This window comes from Gekko japonicus, unplaced genomic scaffold (genome assembly GCF_001447785.1).
Source record: "Gekko japonicus isolate JY-2015 unplaced genomic scaffold, Gekko_japonicus_V1.1 scaffold150, whole genome shotgun sequence".
Taxonomy (NCBI): Eukaryota; Metazoa; Chordata; class Lepidosauria; order Squamata; family Gekkonidae; genus Gekko; species Gekko japonicus.
In genome coordinates this window covers 1,277,801-1,290,158 of record NW_015160839.1, presented here as the reverse complement: position 1 = coordinate 1,290,158, position 12,358 = coordinate 1,277,801, and the positions used below count along the sequence as shown (strand labels likewise).

Below are 12,358 nucleotides of genomic sequence, written 5' to 3'. Positions count from 1 at the left end.
CCCCCGCCCCTCCCCCGCCCCCCCAGGCACCCGCCCCGGCTCGCACCAGGCACCTGCCCCACGTCTCCCACGTCGCCTGCCCCGAGAAGGAGGGGGAAAGGAAGGAGTGCACGAGTTCTGCCCCCCCCCCAGGCCAGGACCAGCACGCGAGCGAGCTCCCCCCCCCCTTTGCGCCCTCTTTGGACCCTGCTTGCACCCACCATGAGCAACCTGCCCAAGGAGAATGAGCACAGCAGCAACAGCCTCGAGGAAGAGGTAGGAGCTGGGGGGGGCATGCCGTCGGGGCTGGGGGGCCTCAGGTAGGCAGGCTTGTCCGGTTGGGTTACTGGAGCTGACCTCTGGGGCACCCACCTTGCTTCAGCTCACACTCCCTCTCTTGGCGTTTGGGGGTCTGGTGCCTTGGCTGGAGGAGGTGGGTTGTGGGCCAGTGTTCCCTCTAAGCTGAGTTAGTGTGAGCTAGCTCACAGTTTTTTAGCCTCCGGCTCACACATTTTTGTCTTAGCTCAGGCAGGAAGGACGGCGCCAGAGCAAACTAATTTATCCAGCAGCCAAATCGCTCACTCACACCTTTAATGCCAAGTAGCTCACAAAGTAGAATTTTTGCTCAGAAGACTCCACAGCTTAGAGGGAACATTGGTTGTGGCTGCCACTGCCTCCCCATGTGGAGGAATGCTCAACTTTTCTGTCTCTGGCCCTGTGCAAAAGCCCACCGTTGTGGTCTTCCTGGCCTTAATCCACACACACCGGACCCCGGTGGTGTTTGGGAGTGGTCAAATCCGGCCAGTGGTGCCGGCTTCCTTGCTGGTGAAGGTGCCGCCTCAGAGTGGTGGGGTGAAGTTCTCTGTGGTTTTCTTTGCAAGGGGGGTTTAATCCTAAAGACTTGGCTTGGGGTGGGGGGGAGCCGTCTGTACCTTTTGAGAGCAGTGCACCCAAACTGCTCTTTCGGGGTTCTTCCTCCTTACACCGTTGCCCAGGGCCACTGCCATCTAAGAATGGCTTTGGTTACTAAGACCGGAGACATTTTTTTTGTTCCATGTCTGAGCTTGTGGGGCATTTAAGTGGGCGACGGACAGCCAGCCGTGACCTAGGACAGCTGTGGTATAGCAAACTGCTTTTGCCGTGGCTCTGTCAATGCCCACTGGAAAGTGCAGGGGTGCTTCCGCTCAGCTTGGCATCTGTGGCGCTTTGTCCCTTAAAAAACAGAAGGGGCGATTATTAGTGATTCTTCTCTTTCCTCTGCTCAATCGCCTCAATTGTGTTTTTAGTCTCCTTGGTGGTTGGGACTGAGATGGTAGTGTTGGCTGTAGGCAAACTGTTAGACCTGATTGTTGGAGTGAGAGAGAGAGAGAACCCCATTTTGAGGTGTGTTCTCTAGAGGTGGGCAGCACATGGGGCTGGTCTCCCGTGAATTTTGGACTCACCCTTTCTATACAGCTAGATGTGACTCCAGTAAAGCCTTAGAGATCCACGGGGATTTTCAGGGAACGAGTGCCCTTCATCGGATGCTAGATGCCTCTGAAACAACCCTTCTGTTCAGAATCTTTTGAATCGGGGGACGCATTGCCAAAATGAATATGTCTGCTGATTGCCATGTAGCGTTGGTTATCTTTATAGAAAATTGCCATTTCGTGTAGCAATATTATTTATTTATTCAATTTATATTATTTATATTTATATTGGTGTCTTTTTCATGTGCTGTAACTACCGTGTTTCCCCGAAAATGTCTTATATTTATTTTTTCTCAAGAAGACACACTAGGGCTTATACCACAAATGCATAGAAATCCTCCTAGGGCTTATTTTTGGGGTAGGTCTTATTTTCGGGGAAACAGGGTATGTAGTGCAGGTCACACCATTTGTATAAGGCTGCATTACCTCCATTTTGCGTGTGCAGATCTAGACATGCAGTGAGTTCCTCAGTTCCCCTGGGTCGCAACGGATCACTTGGTGTGTGTCCCCCCCCCAACGGCGTGTAGCTTTGTTGGCGCAGAATGGCGGCTGTTCTAGTCTTGATTTCCTTCCGCTCCCCGTAGAAGACATGCGATGCTCATGCAGCAATGGCGGCTGATGTTCTGAACGTTTTCTCCTCGATGTTTGAGTCCTCAAAATGGATGGGGATTATTTCCTCCCCCCCCCCCAGAGGTGCCTGATGAAACACTTTGTATGAAACTGATTGTTCAGTAGGCTGTCCCTTCTGTTCTTTCTCCATAAGGTCTCCATAAGTATGTTAGGCGAATGCAGAAGCAATGCCCTCCCAGTGCGCTGCATACCTTAATACGGTCAAAGGGATTTAATTAGATGTTTGCATGCTTATCAGCTCTGGTGCATATGATCGGAGTGGGGGGCGTCTAGATTAAGATCCTGACACAGCCTGGAAAGCGTCTTGCTTCCAAAGCCGTCTTTAGCCTCAGTTGCTTTACCTGCACGCCCCAAGTGAAAAAATGTCTTCCCTGCTTCCTTGTTCGCCAGGTTGCTGTCCGCAAAGTGTCCATACCGATACTTCGTTTTCTGCGATAATTGTAGCATCATTTGTTAGAGGCAGAGCCCACTGAATTACCAGCAGAATGGCACAGTGTTCAGAATTTTCACATGGCAAGAAGCTGTGTCTTGAGCCATTGACGGATCCTAAAACAGATGCGCCGTTGGATCAGACTTCGGGGAAATGAAATGCAAGGTGGTCTTGTGTGTGTTACTGTGCAAAGTTTCGGATTGTGGCTTGGTGAATGCTGTCACTAATTATTCTGGGTCGCCTGGTGCAGTAAGGCAGGGTTGGGAAGAAGAATGTTAATTGCGGTGTATTCGTATGCTGGATACTGATACACGCCTCTCTGATGCTGGGATTCCAGCAAAGAACGCCGGAATAGGTCTATTTTACTGTGCTTCTTACGGAAGTTAACTCACATATTTGCTCTTAAATAGTGTTTATCAAACGTTGACTATTCCATGCTTGCTTTGGAAATGTAAAACAAATTGGTAGACTGCAGAGATTCTAGTAAAAAAATGAATAGCCACACAAACTCACTCCTGCAGTAGAAGAGGAGGAGATTGGATTTATACCCCCCCCTTCACTACCCAAAGGAGTCTCAGAGTGGCTTACAAACTCCTTTCCCTTCCCCTCCCCACAACAGACACCCTGTGAGCGAGGTGGGACTGAGAGAGCTCTGACAGAAACTGCTCTTTTTTAAGGACAGCTCTTATTAGAGCTACGGCTTGCCCAAGGTCATCCAGCCAGGTGCAAGTGGAGGAGTGGGGAATCAAACCTGGTTCTCCCAGATTAGAGTCCACGCACTTAACCACTACACCAAACTGGCTCAGTAAAGACTCTGCTGAGAATAGGGGGTAGTTTGTCATTGCTTGGCTCCATGTCACAACCCATCCAAATACTAGCCTGGGCCGACCCTCCTCGGCTCCCAGGATCTGAGAAGGTTGAGCTAGCCCGGGCCGTCCGGGTCAGGGCAGAGAAACAGAGGTGGTTGGCCATCGCCTTCCTCTGCGCTGCAACCCTGGACTTCCTTGCCGGCCTCCTCTCCAAAGACTAGCCAGGACGGACCCTGCTTAGCTGCCTGGATATGATGAGATCAGGCTCACCTGAGCTATCCAAGTCAGGGCTCTGCAGATGATATTTCCTTCAAAATCGTTTTCAGTTGCAAGGGAAAAAGGCAGAGGATTCCTTTTGTTGTTATGCCAGCCGCACTCTCGGCCTGGCTGTTGATTAGTTACCTCTTAGTGCCGATACCAGAGGGGTAGATGTGTGTTGAGTTTGTTGCAGCCAAAACGAACGGAAGTCTTGGGGCGCTTTTTAATAATGAGCCATTATTACACCGTGGTAATGAAGATCCCAGTACTGGGCATGACATCGCCTCTGCTGCCCTGTTTAACTCCCTTCCCTGGCACATGGGCTGCTAAGAAACGTAGCACCTGACTCTCACTCTCCAGGGTGTGAAGGATGGAGCAGTGACAGTGTGGGAAGCCTGAGAGGTTAAGAGATATTGATGCGCATTTGGGAATGCTGTTCTGCGAATGAACAGAAGATCCTAGGTGAGGGATCAACCAGTTCATTTTATTACTTACTTCATTTGTACCCTGCCTTTTCTCCCGAATGGGGGACCCCAAAGCAGCTTGCATCATTCTCCTCTCCTCCATTTTATCTTCACAACAACCCTGTGAGGTGGATTGTGGCGAGCATGTGACTGGCCCAAGGCCCCCTAGTGAGCTTCAATAGCAAAGTAGGGATTTGAACCTGGCTTCCCCAGTTCCTAGTCCAGCACTTTCACCGCTGTACCACAATGGTTATCGTGCTAAGTGCGTATGTAACGCTGCTCTTGTGCAGAGTCAGACCATTGGTGTACGGACTGACCGATGTTGTCCAGGGCCTTGTGAAGAGAAAGGTCTTTACCAAAGCCAGCTATGCAAAGTTCTTTAATGGGAAAGAGCAAGAGTCCAGTAGCACCTTAAAGACTAACAAAAATTTGTGGTAAGATATGAGCTTTCGTGAGTCACTGCTCATTACTTCAGGTTCTTCCATTCTTCTTCTTCTTCTTCCATTCTTCTTCTTCTTCTATTCTTCTTTTTGTATTCCCATTCTTCTTCTTCTTCTTCCATTTAAGTTGCAATGTGAACCTTAAGGGAGTTATGGGATGGTTGTGAATGGTTGTCTTCTTCCGTTCTTCTTCTTCTTCTTCCGTTCTTCTTCTTCTTCTTCCATTTAAGTTGCAATGTGAACCTTAAGGGAGTTATGGGATGGTTGTGAATGGTTGTGTGAGTGTATATGAGTATGGTTGTAGATCACCAAAATGATTGCATCTTTAATTTCGTCGTACTATGTACAATGACAATAAAGTATATTATTATTGTTATTATTATTATTCCATTCTTCTTCTTCTTCTTCCATTCTTCTTCTTCTTCCATTCTTCTTTTTGTATTCTTCTTCTACTGTTTTCTACTCTGCAGATGGACTAACACAGCTATCCATCTTGATCTATCTCCTTTAGTGGAGGCATTGAGGGTTGATCCTGGGACCTTCTGCATTCAACACAGATGCTTTCCCACTGACCTGCAGACTCCTCCCCAGTGCAAAGCACTGTATTTGCATGGCGTAGGTCCTGGGTTACGATCTCCAGCATCTCCTGTTAAAAGAATCAGGTAGTTACTGATGGGAATGACCTCAGCCTGGGACCCTGGAGAGCTGCTGCCGGCCAGAGCAGACAATGCTGACTTTAATAGACAAAAGGCCCAACATAAAGCAGCTTCATGTGCCCCCCCCCCAAAGCTACAGTCTCTTGTTTAGCCCTGCAGGTTTAAAGCATGATGTAACTTGGAGGTTTCCGTTCATAGGCTAGGAAGAAGATGGGTTCCAGCATCACATGGAATTGGGCTACTGGCCATCTCGACCTTTGCTGGCAGCATTAGTCCAAAGTGTTGTTTAGTAGGAGGATTTGCCAAGTGCAGTGGCCGGATTGCCTTTAATTGGAAGTGTCTCGGAGTGAACTTTTCCCTCTTGGTGTGCAAAGCTTTACCGTGGAGCTATAACCTCCCCCCCCCCCATGTGATCTGGCAAGTAGTCTTTTTTTTTAAAGCCGTTCCAAAAATAGATCCCAAACATGGTTCACTTGAGAGTGCGAATGGAAAGGGCCAAGTCACGTGACTGCTGCTTTTTAAAAAAAAAATCGATGCATCCATCTTTCCATCCCCCCCACCCTCCCAGTAGAGAATTCTGCAAGTCATTCAGTGCGTTCACCTCCCTGGCTAAGTGAATTGAATCAACCATCCCACATGTTGGCAGGGTCAGTTTGATCTTGACACTGTGATAAAAGATGGGGAGACATACACCGGTCTAGTTACTCTTCCCTTCCTTATAGACTAAAAGGATAACATATATGTCACGTGCAGTGCATGCCTATGTACAAGAGAATATAATAGGAAGGAGGAATCGCCTCCTTGACACTGTTTCAAGGCTCCTATGCTGTTGTCCTAGATTGTAGTTGTTGTTGTTCAGTTGCACAGTTGAATCCAACTCTTTGTGACCCCATGGACCACGTCACATCAGGCCCTCCTGTCCTCCGTCATCCTCCGCAGTTTGCTCAACCTCATGTTCGTTGCATCGATGACACTGTCTAACCATCTCATCCTTTTCCGTCCTCTTCTTCTTTGACCTTCAGTCTTTCCCAGCATCAGGGTCTTCTCCACTGAGTGCTCCCTTCTCATTGGGTGGCTAATCCTTTTAGGAAGGAAGGGGTGATATTAACCAGGTTGATCAGTATGCTATGGAATGGACCAATGGTCTCAGCCTTGAAAGTTCTGGAACCAACTGATAACATTGAGATGAAAGCATAGAACCCTTTGAGGTGTGACTGTGTGTCAGGAAACCATGTGGCCTCATGACAGGAAGAGGAGGAGCCAGAGTTATGACCTCACCAGCAGGGGAGGGATACTCTGCTCTTCGAGGGCGCTGGGAACATGGGAGAACCCATGGAGGGTGGCCTGGGTTCATGCACATCTGCAGCAGGTTTCTCCAGAACACCGCAGAAACCTGTGGCTTGACAGGGACTTGTGACACAGCCAGTGAGGCTCTAGTCTTGGGGTATTTAGTCCATGTATATAGATTCAGGTGGGGCAGCCATGTTGGTCTGAAGCAGCAGAACAAAGTTTGAGTCCAGTGGCACCTTTAAGACCAGCCGAGTTTAATTCTGGGTATAAAGCTTTTGTGTGCGCACACACTTCCAATGTATCTGAAGAAGTGTGCATGCGCACAAAAGCTTACACCTAGAATAAAGCTTTGTTGGTCTTAACGGTGCCACTGGACTCGAGCCTTATTCTATGCCATGTACAGTTCTTAGCTTCTGAGGTGCCTAAAATATAAATATTCCCAGAAGGTTTTGTAGCATTTTGTCATGGAAAACAGATTTGTTTGTTCTCAGCTCTGGCACTGATGTACTTTCTGGCCAAGTCTAAAAATCTAATTATGAAACATACAAAAATATACATGTATTTATTCAACGCAAATTAAAACAACAAACAAGGGTTCATACCTCATATACAAATATAAAAACATACAAGGGCTAATAAAATAGACCTAACGTGTTTCGGCCTTCACAGGCCTTCCTCAGAGGTCTAATACAGACAGAACATGTTGGCTGATATGTAAAAATACATACAATCATACCTATACAAAATATGGAATAAAGACCAGAAAACAATTGTTCCAAAGTTTAACCACCGGGCAAAGAAAAGAAATACAAATGAAGCCTCCAGTGCAATCACATGTCCAGTAGTACTTCTCTCTGGTCAACTATATGTTCTTCTGAGATCCTACAGCCAAATGTTCCCAATAAAATGTTCCTTAGAGAACTGTGACTGGCCCAAGGTCACCCAGCAGGCTTCATGTGGAGGAGTCGGGAATCAACCCCAGTTCTCCAGATTAGAGTTCACTGCTCTTAATCATTGCACCATGCTGTCAAACTGTCCTTGGTCATGGTGATGTTGGGCTTGGTCTGCAGTTCTCTGGAAGCACACCAGCAAGGTTGAACACACCGGGGGCTTCAGTCATGGAGGCATCTGGAGAGGCCCGTCTGTTTGGGTTCTGAGCTGATCCTGTGATTGACTTTGCGGCAGAAATAACACAGGGCTTTGCATAAGTAAAGGCAGGTCCTTTCCCTAAAAGGGGGGGGGCAATCTAAATTTCAGCTAGAGTTGGGTAGGAAGGCAGTGGAGAGGAAGGGTAGGAGACGGTTACAAGGAATAGCCTTGGCTTCTGTTGAGATGAGAATGAAAGGTTTAGCCACGAGATTTTGTGAGAAAATTTTTGTTTTGTTTTGCCAAGGGCCCTGACGTGGATGGCCCAGGCTAGTCTGGTTTCATCACATCTCAGAAGCTAAGCAGGGTTGGTCCTGATTAGTATTTGGATGGGAGGACCACCAAGGAGGACCAGGGTTGCTATGAAGAGGCAGGCAACGGGCAATCTCCTTTCCCTCTCCCTCCCCACAGCAGACACCCTGTGAGGTAGGTGGGGCTGAGAAATCTCTCTCGAGAACTGCCCTTGAGAGAACAGCTCTGAAAGGACTTGTAACTGGCCCAAGGTCGCACCAGCAGCTGCATGTGGAGGAATGGGGAATCAAACCTATTTCTCCCAGATCAGAGTCCACGCTCCTAACCACTACACCAAACAAGGCAGGTGGTCTTGGGTAGGTGTTCTAGGAAGGCATAGGAGGACCTGCCTTTGACTGTATCTTGTCCTGCAGTTCTGCTGGCAGTATAAAAATGTGCACGGCTGCCATTGGGGAGAGGCTGTAGCCCAATGGCAAAGCATACACAGGGTCCCAGATTCAATCCCCAGTATCTCCTGTTAAAAGGATCAGGTAGTAGTTGATGAGAAAGACCTCTGCCTGAGTCCCCGAAGAACCACCCATCAGTCTGAATAGACAATACTGACTGTCAAGGGTCTGATTCAGTATAAGGCAGCTTCCTGTCATCCCAGCCAAATGACTGAAGAATAGGTCTGTGTCACTGTAGCCCTCTGATCTGTCAGCTTTCCTGATTCTGGCATTCTTCCTGGGGCGATCTGGGTTGACTGTCAGGTTGGTTGCCTCTGTCTGCAAATGTCTGGTTGACTGTCAGCAAATGGGGGGTGGGTGGGATCCAAACCCACACTCTACCACTGGGCCGTGAGCTGTGGCCTCTTCCAACGGCTAGTCTTCAAGGGACCACAAGATTCTAGTTTGCTTTGGACGGACACACATCTGTTCCTCTAGACTTGTGATTTCCTTGAAGGTGGTAAAGACGATAGCTCGATCCAGCAAGTACAGGTTAAAGATTTGAGTGCCAACGCCATGGTTCCAGCTCCCTCCTGAAACTGGCAGTTGCCCAGGTGCCTGCGTGAGGACTTCCCTCATCTCCTTCCAACCCTTTTCTCTTTCTCCTCCTCCTGGTGAGTTCGGTGGTGACGGCACACAAGGGTTTCACTCCCCCGACAAGTCACACGCCGAGGGAGTCTAAAATGCAGGTGAGCAGGGCATTACGGCTGCCCGGAGATGTTGTTGCCCACTTCCACGTGCCTCTGAATTAGGGTTGCTGACTGCAGGTCAGGGAATTCCTGGAGAACTATACCTCAGCAGGACATAATGCTCTAGAGTTTGCCTTCCCAAGCAGCCATTTTCTCCAGGGAAACTGATCTCCGTAGGCTGGAGGTCAGTTGTAATTCTGGGTGGTCCCCAGGCCCCCACCTGGATGTTGACAAGCCTACCTGGAATCCTTGGTAGAGGGATAGCAATCTGGACTCCTGGTGAGTGTATGTGAACCTTGGGTCTCTTCATAGATGTGGGCAGGAACCCCAAATAAGGGGACGTTTGGCTCTGGAAGGTGGAAAGTGCTGTCAAGTCATAGCTGACTTATGGCACCCCCGGTAGGGTTTTTCAAGGCAGGAGACATTCAGAGGTGGTTTGCCTCTGTGTCATGACCCTGGAGATCTCTCATCCAAATACTAGCTGGGGCTGACCCTGCTTAACATCTGAGTTCTTATGAGATCAGACTGTGCAGGTCAGGGCTTCTTTGGCTCTACACCCCTGCAGATGAAGAGAAGAAGAGGAGATTGGGTGTATACCCCGCCCTTCACTACCCAAGGGAGTCTCAGAGTGGTTTGCAATCTCCTTTCCCTTCCCCTCCCCACAACAGGCACCCTGTGAGGTAGGTGGGGCTGAGCGAGCTCTTGCGAGGACTGCCCTTGAGAGAACAGCTCTGAAAGAACTTGTGGCTGACCCAAGGTCACGCCAGCAGCTGCATATGGAGGAGTGGGGGGTGATGGAGGAAAATACAGAGAATCCCCACACACGCACACTGGATGCTCTGTTGTGAATGTATCTGCATTTGCAGTGGCAAGGACTACACAATGGGGAATTCAGAAGCACAAGCTCTGAATTAAACGGCATGCTTTGTTTCAAGGTGGTTCCGTGCATGAATCTAGGCCTTGGGGGTGGGAGAGAATATGCTTCTTCTGTAGGAGGACAGGGAAGGAGACTGAAGATATTGCTTGCTCTCTTGGCTCTTGTGGGTTTTTTTAAAATATCTGTTGCCTGATTAAATGGAGGCATCTATTTTTCTGCCCATTTACCAAACTTCTTTGTGATCGGCTTAAACAGCCAGTGTTTGCATGAGAGTGAAAGGGATCCTTCTGTCTGTTGGTGGAAAGCAATTGAGATCTTCAGTCCAGTTTAGGTCTAGGTAGCAATAGCCCTGCCTCTTCCGAGTGTGGACTGCGGGCACTGGAACTGTAAGTCCACCAGTGCCTTCATGGTAAACTCTCGAAAGTGGCGGTGAAGCCGGAAATCAGGGGTTTACCCATGCAACAGCCTGTCCTGACTCTTTCCTGAAAACAAACGCACGGTGAACAGCGAGTTTGGCTTCTGGCTCAGCAGATCCCTGGTCTGCGAATGTCGTTGCTTTGCTTTGGGAACGGCAGATGGACCAAACTTGGGCGTAAAACATTAACCAGATTAACTGTTGCTGCCTTGACTCAGGAGAGAAATAAAACAGAGGTGCCCTTGGCCCAACCTACAAGGGTCAGCTGTAAGGCAGGGTCTAGCAACAAGCAAATTCTTTTCAGTATTTGGAGAGGAGGCATCTGGACGTAGAGGGGAGAGCCAACGAAGAACTGAATGATTATTTTTCACAGAAGCCAGAGTCCTTGCTCATTGGTGGTGGTGGTGGAAAATGCTGTCAAGTTGTACCTGACTTACGGCAATCCCCATGAGATGGACAGAGGTGGTCTGCCATTGCCTGCCTCTGCGTAGCAACCCTGGACTACCTTGGTGGTCTCCCATCCAAGTACGAACCAGGGCCGACCCTGCTTAGCTTCCGAGGTCTGATGAGATCGGCTTCGCCTGGGTCAGGGCTTGCTATTGCTGAGGGGTAGGGGAAAAACCCGAAGGAAAGGCTTGCTTTGCAAGCCATCAGGAATCTGCTCCCAATCCTTCTGGGATGCTTTTGAAAGGGCATCCCGTGGTGGTGGAAAATGCTGTCAAGTTGTACCTGACTTACGGCAATCCCCATGAGATGGACAGAGGCGGTCTGCCATTGCCTGCCTCTGCGTAGCAACCCTGGACTACCTTGGCGGTCTCCCATCCAAGTACGAACCAGGGCCGACCATGCTTGGCTTTCGAGGTCTGACGAGATCGGCCTAGCCTGGGTCAGGACTTGCTATTGCTGAGGGGTGGGGGAAAACCCTGAAGGAAAGGCTTGCTTTGCGAGCCGTCAGGAATCTGCTCCCAATCCCTCTGGGATGCTTTTGAAAGGGCTTTTACTTTAACAAGAGCTGATATAAGCGAGTTCCTGTTAGCTGGCTGTGGTTTCCAGAAAACATGTCAGTTGCCTTTGTCTATATTTGGTAAGCCGACAATAATAGCTCCCATGCAGAAAACATCTCAAGTGTTTTAAGCACTTTGCCCAAGTTCTGTTGATGCTTTCATGCCAGCTTCCTCCGGAGAAGTTCAGGGTTCTATAAGTGGCTTCTTCCCTCTGTTATCCTCACAACAGCCCTGTGAGGTAGTCCTAAGGTGAGTTTCATGACTGAGCAGGGATTTGAACCAGTTTCCTCACTTGTACCCCAAGCTTATACTGCCCTGTTTCTCAGTATTTTTAATAGCCCTGTAAGCCACACTGATAGTATTCCCCTTGCTGGTGAGCTGATGAATGATTGGTGCCTGCCAACAGGAAGAAAGAATTCATTGGTGGTGGGTGTCTAAAAGCTGAACTCGGCTGCAACAGACAGGATTTGCTAAAATATAGACTAGTTGGAGTATCATGCATGGGGAATCTTGGACAGAGCTGCCCCTCTTGTTTTTTGTAGCGTTCTTGTAGGTAACCCATACTGAAGGATGTAGTGACCGCCCTAAGCAATTTGGTACAGAAATGTTCCGACTGCCCTGTTTCTCAGTATTTTTAATAGCCCTGTAAGCCACACTGATAGTATTCCCCTTGCTGGTGAGCTGATGATTGTTGCCTGCCAACAGGAAGAAAGAATTCATTGGTGGTGGGTGTCTAAAAGCTGAACTCGGCTGCAACAGGCAGGATTTGCTAAAATATAGAATAGTTGGAGTATCATGCATGGGGAATCTTGGACAGAGCTGCCTCTCTTGTTTTTTGTAGCGTTCTTGTAGATAATCCATACTGAAGGATGTAGTGACCACCCTAAATAATTTGGTACAGAAATGTTCTATTTTTAGAATGTGAGAGAAGCCATGTTGTATCAGGCCAGTAGCCCATCCAGTCCAGCACTCTGTTGGCCAAAACCAGATGCTATCATGAGGTCCACCAATGGGGCCAGAGCTCCAGAAGCCCTCCCACTGTAGCCCCCCCCCCCGACACCAAGA

The 12,358-nt window shown here is 48.7% G+C and overlaps 1 protein-coding gene across 1 annotated transcript in view; it reads left to right on the top strand.

The window, feature by feature from the left end:
* The first annotated feature begins 192 nt into the window (after nt 1-192).
* RBPMS2 (RNA binding protein with multiple splicing 2) overlaps nt 193-12,358 on the top strand; it is a 51,127-nt gene continuing 38,961 nt past the window's right edge. The window contains exon 1 of the mRNA XM_015418826.1: nt 193-255. Within this exon, the coding sequence (XP_015274312.1) occupies nt 202-255 (54 nt within the window). The 5' untranslated portion in view covers nt 193-201. The remainder of the gene's footprint in view (nt 256-12,358) is intronic.